This window comes from Hippopotamus amphibius, chromosome 1 (genome assembly GCF_030028045.1).
Source record: "Hippopotamus amphibius kiboko isolate mHipAmp2 chromosome 1, mHipAmp2.hap2, whole genome shotgun sequence".
Lineage (NCBI taxonomy): Eukaryota > Metazoa > Chordata > Mammalia > Artiodactyla > Hippopotamidae > Hippopotamus > Hippopotamus amphibius.
Window position 1 is genome coordinate 233,118,550 of NC_080186.1, and position 13,029 is coordinate 233,131,578.

At 35.2% G+C, this 13,029-nt stretch overlaps 1 protein-coding gene across 8 annotated transcripts in view; it reads left to right on the forward strand.

Annotated features, from left to right (window-relative positions):
- The window catches only part of SLC38A9 (solute carrier family 38 member 9), a 95,822-nt gene extending 85,799 nt beyond the window's left edge, over positions 1 to 10,023 (forward strand). For all 8 annotated transcript variants that reach the window (XM_057743380.1, XM_057743376.1, XM_057743402.1 and 5 more), the window contains 4 exons: positions 2,472 to 2,585; positions 4,167 to 4,315; positions 8,023 to 8,112; positions 9,302 to 10,023. In XM_057743380.1, coding sequence (XP_057599363.1) covers positions 2,472 to 2,585; positions 4,167 to 4,315; positions 8,023 to 8,112; positions 9,302 to 9,467 — 519 coding nt within the window. In that variant the 3' untranslated portion in view covers positions 9,468 to 10,023. The remainder of the gene's footprint in view (positions 1 to 2,471; positions 2,586 to 4,166; positions 4,316 to 8,022; positions 8,113 to 9,301) is intronic.
- The last annotated feature ends 3,006 nt before the right edge of the window (positions 10,024 to 13,029 follow it).

Here is a 13,029-nt window from a genome sequence, read left to right on the forward strand (position 1 = left end):
AACTCTTGACCTAGTTCTACTGAATGTACATTTAGACTACTGTGAAATAGAATTTTTCTGATTATACTATTTCTCTTGTGTCTATATGTGAGCTTTATTGTATCCTTTGTTACTCATAACTTGTTACCTCCCTTTCACTGTTTTCTTTACTATTGTTTATTAACTGTGACACAGATGTGTTAGAAACTGGTTATCTCTCTATTGTAGTAGCTAAGGGCATGCAATTTGGAGCCAGAAAGTCTTTGGTTTGAGTACTGACTTCACCAACTACTCACTGTATAACCATGAAAAGTGTTGTAACCTAGCTGCACTAATTTACTTATCCATAAAATAAAGAAAAGGATTGTACCTACATTAAGTGAAATAATATATGGACTGTGCTTTGCACAGAGCCTAGTACCTAGAAGCACTTAATAATTGTGGACAACATGATTATTTTTATCTACATTTACTGAGTTCCAGGTATTTTCCTGGATATTGGGGATATAAAGATGAAGAAGACACAGTCCTTGTCCTCAGGGATCTCACAGTCTAGTGGTATGGACCAACTTAGATATGGAAAAATTAAAATACCAACAACATGATAGAAGAACTATTAACCTTGACTACTTTTTGGGTGTCAAAGGACATTTTCTTTCCAGTTGACATCTTCATATCATAAATATAGATTCTTTTATAATAAAAATTAATGTCAATTGCTGTATAGGGTAGTAGATACTACATTTCAGATATGTATACAGTGCTATAAGAACAGGAAAGCAGAAGGGGGAAACTCTTATCAGGAAGCTCTTGCATCTTTGCCTTTTTATCTCCATCAGATTTTCCCCAAACTTGCTAAGGTACACATCTTTGCAGGAAGCCTGCCCAAAATAATGTGTTGATCAGGTGGTATACTGGCTAAAGACTGTCCATGAAATGGTAGCTGTCCCTCTTTATATATAGCTCTCTCTAACACTGCCATTTTGGTCTTCCAAGATTTTGCGCTTTGCAAAACTTCCTTGTTCTTGAGTGACATTGAGTAGTTGGCGGTAGAATGATTTTCAGATATCATAATGGGAGACAACTACCCTTTGATATGAGAATAACAGTTGCCTGGTTCATTTCTGTTCATACTACATAAGACCATCAGGCAACCCAAGGGGTGACTGAAGTCTAGCCTGAGATGGGCCCTAGAGCTTCAAGAACTAGAGGAAAAACTTTGAAGCTTCCCTGGAGGTTTGATCAGCCTCTCCTTCTTCAACCCTACACAATTAGAAAGTCTGAAAAGGCTGGAAGCAGTCTCCATAATCCAGGTTCCATAGCCTATCCACCGTCTAATTTAGGGTTTGAAATCCCTGTTTTGTTTTCAAGCTGATTGTCAACTTAGACTTAACTTCAGATTTCTTGTAGCTTGTTACTTGCTTTTTAAGTGAATTTATCAACATTTAAGTTTATAACTCTCTACTATTGCTTTAGCCCACTTAAGGAGGAACATTTTCCCAAAAATCAGAAATGTTCCCTAATACCAAATGTCCAGTTTTCTTATTGTGGTATCAAACTAAAGCAAAATTGTATATAATTTTTTTCCTATCTGTTTTCTTAGCTTTCAAAGTAATTTGTGTTTAAAATGAAAAATGAATAGGCTTATTGCCATAATTTAGTTGTGCTGAATTGTTTGGCCACAACTTTAGTGGTGATGGAGACCAGATTTATGAGCTGTGGGATCTGTCCTGTTTGGATCTGACAGCTGGCCGCATTAAATATCTTGGAGTTTTTTACTTTGCAAGGGGATGGTTGGGAGGATGGGAACAGCAGTGGAAGAAAGCAATCCACTTATTTAATGTTCTGCATTTGTTTACTGGTTCCAGTCATAACATTGTGCAGCTGTTTGAACAGCTGTCTTTTTATTTCCTTTTGTTTACTGTTTAGGTTTATTAAGCTTGTCTTTAATACCTGCTTACTGTCTGCTTTTTAACTAACTTTCCTTCTTTATTAAATACATTTTAATATATACCAGTCTCTTTTGGTCTAGGTATACTTTGATAATTTAACAAGTTAATTCTAAAAGAAAAAAAATTTTTTTAATTCCATAGGTCATACAGAAAGTAGCCTATTCTTGATTTCTTGTTGTCCCTTAGCTTTATTATTTTCGTTAAGTATTTTATATTTTGGTAAATAAATTACATTTCGAAATTAAGTCAGAATTTCAATCATGTTAAATCACCATTTATGTTAACTTTCTAAGTCTGCCAACAGGTAGCTTAGTCTACATACTGCAGAATAGTTTTGAAAAAGTTGTCAGACTAATTGTAAAGTACATGAATTTTGTTTTAACTACTTTCTCAGAACAAACTGGATACCTAGGAGGTACATACACATACATGGAGCAAAAAGATAAATTTATTTGTCAGTCTTATTATTTAACCTCTTCAGGCATACTTATTTACTAAAAATTTCTTCAACATTGTGGGAATTTTCTTCTCTCTTTACAGGTGAGGGACTTGTCCATTGCTTATATGCTGGTGACATTAACTTATCTTTATATTGGAGTCCTGGTTTTTGCCTCGTTTCCTTCACCACCATTATCCAAAGATTGTATAGAGCAGGTAAGGCACTGTGTGCCCTCTCTGTGTGATTGTTTACACCTTCATACCTGCAGAGCAAGCAGTGTGATACAGTAGCAAAACATAATACCAAACAGGCCTGGATTTGAACACAATCTCTCCTGTTTACCTTGCATGTGGGAATTTAGGCACCTTCCCCTCCTTTGTGAGCTTCGGTTTCCTCTTCCATTAAATATTATAATAGGTACTCCATAGATTTTTTAGATGGACTCTCTGAGAAAACCTACTGCATGCTGGCATCTTGTGGTACTCAGATAAATGATTCCTATTATATGCATAGTATTTTTGTGTGTGAAGAGAATTGTACTACTAGAAGTCTTAAATTTATAAACCCTCCACAGAGAATATATTCAATTCCCTTATTTTCCAAAGTCCAGATCTGGAAATATCCTGAGTAAATTGGGGTCTTAGTTCATCAGTCTCTAATAATAGGTCTGACATTCATTTTGGTACTATGTGGCAAGCATCAAAGCAAAGAAAGATTATTTGACTGTTAAAAAGACAGAGGGAAAGACAGAAAGAATAAAAGAAACATTCTTTTACTAAAAGGTTGCCATAAATAGTATTTTCTTTGCTTTGGCCTATCATAAACCTGGGAATAGTATAATCTCTAGTTTTATGTAACTGAAGAATTTCTCACAAAAAATAGCATTCACAGATGCTTTTCTTTCTACTTAGAAGAAATTCCTCTAGTAGAGTGTAGTGGAGTATGCAATGTGATTTATTACTGATGAACTGTAAAGGTTATTTCAGCATAATAGTGGTAATAATGTTCACATCTTTATAAGATAAATAGGTTTGAGTTATTGCTGTTATGATAGCTTGAAATATTCTCTTGATTTCCTTGATTCCAGAAGTTCTTTGGCAGCCAAATGTTTTCAGAAAATTCCCCTGATGTGAACAATCCCAGATAAAGCCCACTCCCTTGGGAATAAGAATATCTGTGGTATTTGTATTTGAAAGGAAAAAAAGAAATCTGAGTGATTAGCTTTTTTTCTTAGATGCCAAACAAAAATGGAGAAAAGTCATGAAAGGAAGTAGAAATAAATTATTTTCTATTTATTGATAGACTATGCATAATAATGATAGTAGGTGATAGATACACTCTCACCTAATGTAATCTTTACTTTGAAAGTGCTACAGTGCTTCAGAGGAGGAAAAGCAAGAGAACTACTGAGGATGAAATAGCATTGAATTAGCTATTTAAATTTATTCAAACAAATTTGTGCTTGAACCTTATAGAGCAGTACTTCTCAAACTGTCGGTGGTAGACAAGGTCTTTGTAGTTGTTTCAATGTCAAACCAATTGCAGACTGATACTCTTATAAAATAGAATAAAAAATGTGGCAATGTCAAATTTCTGTAAGTTTTCAAACACTTACTTTCAATTTCTGTGCTTAGCTCATTGAAGAATAATAGTTAACAATTTATGGACGGGTACCACCCCACAAACCACAATTTGAGTGGCACCTATGGTCAAAATAAGCAACAAAATTCCATTTTATAAATTCGTATATACTGAATTGGATTTGTAACATTACTTTCTTATCTTTCTTGAATTAGAATTTTTTAGACAACTTCCCTAGCAGTGACATCCTCTCCTTCATTGCAAGGATATTCCTGCTGTTCCAGATGGTGACTGTATATCCACTCCTGGGCTACCTGGCTCGTGTTCAGCTATTGGGCCACGTCTTCGGTGACGTTTATCCTAGGTAAGGGCTCTTCTCTTGACCAGCAAGATGTGCCAAGCAACAAATGACTGTGCAAACAGGTCAGTTTAAAATGTGACTGATCCTTTTGCTATAAAAATTTGTCTAATGAAGATGGTTACTAAGGATAGATCATTGGTGTTCTTTTCCCAGAAGAGCTTTAAAAATAGAAGCCACTCCCTTGTCCAGAATGATTTAAAGTTAATTCCTTCCAGTGTAGTTATGTTAGCTCTGATACGAGTTATATTTATCTTATGATTTAGTTGCTATTAATCTACTCTTGGCCAAGAAGTTAATAGTATGTAGTACCTGTGTTAGCAGTGTATGGCTAATGAGAAGCAACTCTTTTATTTTAATTATTGATTATTGCTATTTACTTGTATATTTATTAACATTCATGTGTTTTTACATAAATGGTCATTGTTTAGGATTAAAAGAGAGATATGTAACAGATTTAAATTCTTATTTGCTTCTGTAACTGTTGTGATTTTTAATCTCTTATTGGTGATGGAGGAGTTGTGAGTCCTTTCGAAAATCTGTTCAAAGCTAGTCATCCTCATCCAAGAGAAGTGTTTCAGGTTTCCCTGAAACTTTCTTGTGGACCCCTGATTAACTCCTACTCTTACATTAAGTTTTATTATAGATTCATTATAGTAAAACCTAGTCCTAACCTATTTTATTGGGAATAAATGATCTTAAATGAAGAAAACTCTTGGATAAAATTTGAAAAAAAATTACATTTACAGTAACCAGATAATCAAGTGGTCTCAATCAGTGTATTTTAAGTGAACTAATGCAGTCTTTCCCCTCATTTAGTAAATAATTATTTATAAATACGTAGGCTTAAAAACAGAAAGCTTTTAAAAGCGGAAATCAAGGGTTACCAGGCCTCTAGCATTGACAGTAGCAGCAGCTACAGGTCTCACACTGGATTTCAATAAATATAAGATTCCTGTTGTGTTTATACACCCTGCTGTATTTACACTCACCAAAATAAAATAAATACAGTGAAGTCATAGATGAAAAAAATTCTAGGTAAATGCATTATTCCTGTTTTCTGCCATTATTTTGCATAATGTTGGCTGTAAGAATGTTTTTTCTTCTTGGAAAAAGTCTGGAATTTCCCTTTTCACATTGCATTTCTCCCCCTACCACCAAGAACACGTTATCATTTATCCTACAGTTACAAGTACCCTACAGACTATATACTTTGGAGCATACTTTCTGGTCTCAGGACCCCTTAAAAGTGTAAAGTCCTGTAGAAAGCAGAACTGAGTCAGTTTTCTGAGGACCCCAGGAACTTCGGTTTGTGTGGCTTATATCCATCAATATTTAACATATGAAAAATTAGAACAGAATTTTTAAAAAGTGTATTACTTTATTTAAAAAGCAGTAATAAAACCATTACTAACATAAATAACATTTTTGAAAAATAACAATTTCCAAAAAAACTTTTTTTTACATTTCAAAACTTTAATGTCTAATTCGCTAGTAGATCATTGAACTCTCCTATCTTCTGCTGCATTCATTCGGTTGTAATATGTAATTTTCATTTAAATATATGAAGAAAATACACCTTTCCACGGACAAATAGTCGGAACAAGAAAGAGTACTTTGAGTAGCCTTTTCATATCATTGTGGATATTCTTCTTTGATACTATGCCAAACCTTGACAAGCGGTAGTTTTTTAAAAGTTACTTGAAGCTGAAACTCAGTTACATTAAAATTCATTTGTCTATCATATACTTTGGATCTTTTACCCATGCATGATTTTGTAACATCAGGGTTAGTCCTTTGGAAAATATTGGTTCACTGAGTTCTGTAGATCTTCCAAATGTTGACACACTTCATTATATAATATCAAAACCCACGTTCATTAATATTACCACTAATTGCATTACAGAAGTCTTTAGATCTTGGAAAACTGTCGAGCTCTCATAGTGGCAAATACAAACTCTCCAGAATTCTAATTTTCACTCAGAAGCTCAAATGTTATCATTGACAACACAAACTACCAGTTGTTTTCCTTGAAGTGATAAGATCATATCGTTCATTTTCAAAAAAATGTTTGTCAGATACCCAAGTCTAAAGAACCATAGTTTATCTGCCTTTCAAGTAAAAATAGCCGTCTTTGGAAAAAGCGGCATGGTTGTCCCCCAGCTCAGTTGCACAAGTACTTTTCCTCAAGACGACTATTATATGTCAGTGTGCAGCAGATGTGCTTTATTATACGCTTCCTATTGGATCATACAGAATATTCAAAACATGTATGTTCAACGTATGAGATTTAATAAAACTAATAGTTGTTACTCCTTTATCAAGGACAATTTTTAATAAAACTTTTTTTTTTTTTTGAGAGTGTTTGACGGTAAGGAATACGGTGTAGAGTAGAGAGAGGCGCAGCGGCCCCTAATCATGCTAAGGGGGCAGCCGTTTTTCCACCATTGCTTTTGCAAAGCAAGTAATGTTTTGTCCAGCTGGAAAATAATCTTTACCTCAGGGCTTCCTGAAAGGGAATCGGAAACTTCCTTAGGGTTCGTGATTACACTTTGAGAACCACTGCTTTGGAAAATACACCAAGTTGTTTCCTCTTACAATACAGAAATAACAAAGGCCCCGCCAGTGTCTCAAAGCTCTGAAGCAATTTTAAGATTGGAGTTTCTGGATAAATAGTAAGATCTGGAAGCCTGAATATCTTTGTAATTCATCAAGATGGATGACTAACCACTATTTGTGTAAATAATTTTCCTTATTTTTAATTCTTTCCATAATCTTTACTTGGGAGTAATTAACCTCTGATAACCTGGGCTCAGAAGGTTGCTTTGGTATATAAATTTGGCTTTTAAAGATCATTTTTTGGGGAAATTGAGTAAGCATCACATTATGTTTATTTGTGTCCAGAATTGAGTCTCAAGCCTTGAATTGTTAACATCTAGTTCAAGTTATTTAGTGGGTATTCTATTCATGGTAAATACTGAATAGCTTTAAGTGAAAAATAAAAGCCTGCCCATTATGCCTTTGCCTTAATAAAAATTTATTTTTCTAAGTATAAAATAAAATAAACACTTTACAAAGAAATATTGTAAAAAAGTAAAATAAAATTTGTTAAATATCGAAATGAAGAAAAATTACCCCAAATCCCAGTCACAATCACTACTCCCTTTTCAGTGTATTTCCTTCTGCTATTTTTTCAAGTGTTTTCAGATTTTCTTGTGTAGTAAAATTTTAACTAGCTTTTCCTCAAGCTGCCTAGATGGATTTTTACCATGTAGGTAACAGTGATTATTTATTTTTAATATTTTTTAATATATTCCATCAAGTAAATTGTTACCCTGCTATATGTCTAGGATGCTTCTGTCTTTTCACAAATATCTTTATATTAATAGCTTTTTTGATTATTTTCTTATGATATTCCACCCAAATGGAATTATGGATCAAAGAATGTGAACCCTGATACACACTACCAGTTTGCGCCTACAAAATTTAACCTATTTATATAATTGCACAAAAGGGCCAGTATCACTGTCCCATCACCAGTATTGAGTATATTGAGTACTACTGTTGCCTTCTATTTATGCTATAATTTTATTGCCAAGTTTAAGACAGTCTTATTTTAAAGATAATAATATGGAATTTTATTCTCATATTAATTGTTATAATTTGCCTGTTTTTATATTTTTTCTTCCTCCAAACTCTCTTTTCCACTTTAGCATTTTCCACGTGTTGATTCTTAATCTAGTTATTGTGGGAGCTGGAGTACTCATGGCCTGTTTCTACCCAAACATAGGAGGAATCATAAGGTACGCCTGTAAGGGAACTTTGTCCCTTCATATATTGGTCTTTATTTTTATGCTTTTCCTGTTGTTGTTGTTGTTGTTGTTGTTTTTATGTAATTGTATGAAATTCCTGTGAGTATCTAAAACTGATAAGATGCAAATGCAGTTCCCTGGTGTCGGTTAGGGCACTCCTTACCTTCCATTCCCGCGTATTCCTGACTCTAGAGGCCCCATTACCCCTTAGCCTTATGTACCTTTCCCTGCTCTTTTCCTTTTTCTCATAATTTTCCACTGTATTCCTTTCTCTTTATCCAAAATAAAGCTATTTTTAATATATAATATGTAACTTCTTGGGGTACCTGGAATGTCTCTAATATGTCAAGGCCATGTCCTAACTTTCTTAATCCATTTCTACTCAAGATATTTCAGTGTCAATTGTAGTCAGAAACTGAGTTTGCATCCCTGATGGCTCTTTCCTTAATATCCTTTCTCCAAATACATTGTAATAGGTTGAGTAGATTGGGAATAAAGTTGTGACCTCAGATTCTCATGGAAAACTGAAGTTTAGAATGATCTGATTTCCTTGACCTGTAGAAAGCAGGACTGAGTCATGTTTACCTAAGAAAGTAGCAAGAAACAAAAGGGGGGACTTTTAGCCTGATGCTTATTGAATATAATGGATTGACAAGTTCCCATTAAGCTGTTTTCAAGAAAACTAAGTATAGGGAAGGAGAGAAGAAAGTATAGTTTCCTTTGTCATGTGTTTAGGTATTTTTGTTACTATCTTTGATAATTATGCTGAATGCCAAGGAGGCACTCATCTGTTCTCAGTCTTAAGCAGATGCTAGCAGTCCTTCAACAGCTCAGAATTTATAATTAGTTTATAAAAGATCAAAGATAGGAAGCCTATCTCCAGATGTTTCTGAGGAAGTAGCCATAATCACTGGGATACAGAGGAACTATGGAGATTTGAGAGATGAATAAAAACTCTTTGTCAAGCAGATGCTATAAAGATGAACAGGAAATAATATTTTATATTAACTTAGCAAGTAAAATGTTTTAAACTCAAATGCTTTATGTCAACAATAAATGAATCAAAAATAATTTTATTGTAATATCAGATGGAGGAAGATTTAAATTGTACTATATTTACCATAATTGTAAATAAGGAAAATGCAGGATGAATATTAACCCAAAAGCTTTTATTTTGCAGATATTCAGGAGCAGCATGTGGCCTGGCCTTTGTATTCATATATCCATCCCTCATCTATATAATTTCCCTCTACCAAGAAGACTGTCTAACATGGCCTAAATTAATCTTCCACGTTTTCATCATTATTTTGGGACTGGCCAACCTGATTGTTCAGTTTTTTATGTGAAATAGTCAACTGTCTTCTCAAGATCTTTCATGGTATTTTGAACTTGGACAACAGTTCCACATAAATTCACTTGTAAATGCTGTTGTTGCCGTAATTATAAATGTTTTCCTAAAGTAATTTGAAAATAAGGGAAATAGTGGTCCATTATTGAGTAATTACAATTAGAGTGGGGAAAAGGCAGTAAGAGTGGTCTTGATTCTCTTTACCTTTTTCATATTCACCCATCTCTTCATTCTCACTGTCTTTTCTGAGGAGAAATGTATGCCCCTAGGAAGAATCATGCTGGGTTTTGCTTTTAGAGATGTAAGGTGGGTGGGTTTATTTTAGCTACAATAAAGATTCTCAGGGTGTCATAGCAGCTGTATTGCCAGATCCCATTTCTGTTTGATGTTTCAGTGATTAACTTTCATTTTTTTCCTTGCTAGGTAATTCCTGCAGTTTGCCCAAACCTTTACTGTTTTGGACAGCAAACCAAATAACTCATTTTAAAAAAGAAGTGTCCATGACATTGGTGTTAGTAGAGTGAATTCTTATGTGAGTCCTTAATCTCTATTTTTAAAAAAAAGAAAAGAAAAGAAAGAAAAAAAAACAACGTCAGAACAGGCCCATGGTCATGAAACTTAGACAAAATAAAGGAACGAGGCGCGTTTGTTGCTATCTGACTCCTCTTTTGTTTGTAATCCAGTTCCAGTTCCCCCAGCCACATTTTGCATAGGAACAAGTATGATTGTCCTCATAGACCCAGGGGGCTCTTTTGCTTTTTGGATCCCTGAGGATTGCACTGGATGTGATGACGGACCGGTGGGGAAGAGTATAGGAAGCATGAAAGAGAGGGATATATGAGGGTTTAGGGGAATAGAGAGGGGCTAGAAAGACTGACGCCTCCTTAAAAGTGTGTTCTCTGCTGGGGGGTGAAATTGATTTCTTCAACACAGGAAAGGATTCCCTCTAGAAGGAGACACCCCTCAGCTTACTTCTGTAACTGGCAGGGTAGAGGTTAAATCCCCATCAGAAAAACTACTTGGATCTGAGAAAAGGATTAGGGAATCTGAATTCTTGTAATTAACACTCTTCTCTTTTTCTTTCAAACTAAAAGCTAAGCCAAAGTCCAAATCCATGTCTTCTATGTAATACAGCCTCCATGTTTACCTGGAAAAATTAGATTTCTCTAATTTTATGATAACATTAAACAGTGTACTGTGTTAATGCACATCCCAAGATAGTTGTAGATTTGTGTTATTTCCTTCCTTTGAGAAAGACAAGTGAAATGGTTTTTTAAAACTGGTAAAGAGCCCCAGATTGAAGACCAGCTGTTCTTTCTTTTAGCAGAGCTTTCTGCCTAGACCATAGACCCATACCTGTATTGATGAACTATATTGCTTAAAGCTTTTTTAAAAAGTCTCATTATGAAAATTCTCAAGCATACATAAAAGTAGGGAAAATAATATGATAAATCCCCCACATACCCATCCCCTATGTTTAATAATTATAAGACTTTGCCACATTGCTCACCTACCCCCCGTTTTTTCTTTTCTGCTGAAACATTTTAAAGTCAATCTTGGACGTTATGTCATTTCATCTCTACAAACTAATAGCCTCTTGAACTTAGTTATGTTTATTGTCTTTTTTGTCGGCAGAAACTCCTGGTAGAAGTTAGGTGTCTGGATCCCTTTGTTAACCTCTCTTAGAACAGGAGTATGAGGTGTGGAGAAAGTGTGTCTCTGTCTCTGCATCTTTATGACTTGAGAGTTTTGTTCAGTTAGAGACTTAGGAATCAAAAGCCAGACCTTGAGAGATCTTCCAAGCTTAATCCTTAATCCTGGTTTATCTCTAGTTGCCTCCCTTTTCTTTAAAAACTTCAAAGTTGCATTGCCTTTTTTCAGTGATACACTCAAATGTTTCAACACATAGAAAAGTGATTTGGTTATATTTTTGCCCATTGAATATCAAAGTGAATATGAAAATGAATACTATTTATCAAACTAAAAAACAGCGTGGATATTTGCTTTTTGCTTTCTTTCAGTGACTTGCTAATTTAAAACTTCCAAAGTCCTATGTTAGATTTATGCTGAATGACTTGTGCCTCCTCCGGTTTTTCTTCACAAAACCAGCTCCTTTGGCCTGTCATCAGCTTGGTGGGGAGCACTCGTTGTGTGAGTATGTGTGTCCTGGCTCACACATTAGAATGATGAGATAAGATCTCATTCCAGTCATATTACAATTAATTTCAGACTTTCTCTGTCATCTCTCTGAATATTCTAATTAAATTTCTTTACTTTTTGCTCTGATGTGTTTATCTTAGTTTCTTTGAGTTTAGCTTACTTAACACATAACTGAGGACCTTAAAAAATTTAAAACAGTCTGTTTAGAGAGCTCTTCCTTGGAAGGGCTCTGCATGAGTGTGTGGTGTGCTAATACCAAGCCAGAAAGGACAAGGAAATATGCTTTGACATTCGACACCTGTGAGTGATCATGCACAGTCAGTTTCAGCACCACACCCAAAACGTGTACCGGAGTAAGGAATAAAGTTACCCACAAAAGGGACTGTATTAGAGGGAAATATTCACTGTATTTACACTAAATATATTTTGCAGATACAATACAGCCACTCAATGTAGAGGTAGAAGAGTTTTTTGTTTCTGCTGGGAGTTCATTAGGAGAACGTTTTATCTGTATTTTGACTTACTCATTTCCATAAGTAATTGAACAACTACTGTCAGGGGAGGGAAAATTTCCCCCATCCCTCTTTAGTTGTTTTTTGTTTTTGCTTTTTAAGTGCTTTATTTATTTATTTATTTATTTGGTTACGTGTGGTCTTAGTTGCAGCAGGCGGGCTCCTTAGTTGTGGCTCGCCAGCTCCTTAGTTGCATCATATGGCTCCTTCATTGCAGCAGGCGGGCTCCTTAATTGTGGTATGTGAACTCTTAGTTGCGGCGTGCATGTGGGATCTAGTTCCCCAACCAGAGACTGAACCCAGGCCCCCTTCATTGGGAGCACAGAGTCTTATCCACTGCACCACCAGGAAAGTCCCCCTCTTGAGTTCTTTTAGCTGGTCTAATAGTTAAATTGACCCAAGACAGATTAACAGGAGGAAAAAAACAAAACAATTTAATTTGCATGTGTAGAATTCTCTTAGAATTGGGACCCTCGAAGTGACCAAAACAAGCTGTTTATACTGAATATATCATTTTAAGGCAACGAAAGATTTGTGAAGATTTAACTTATGCTAGGGTAATAAACTAATGAAGAAGTAGCATTTGTTTATATAGCTTTTTAAGACTTGAATTCCCTAGCTCTAGTGATAAGGATGCTTTCTAGCCTCCTGGGAAAGGGAGGATACCTTCACCTGGGAGATTTATTTCTCACTTTCATGGGGAAGGGGGAGGTCAGAGTGTTTCTTATATCTTTTTTTTTTTCCACCAGCTCTTTCTCAGGTAACTCTAATTCAAAATAATCAGTATGCCACTGTGGCGTGTCTTGGGGTGGCCTGCCCTGAGCCCCAGCACTGCAGTGTTCAGTAATTTGGGGGAGGCAAATACGTATAAGACATCATTCATATCCT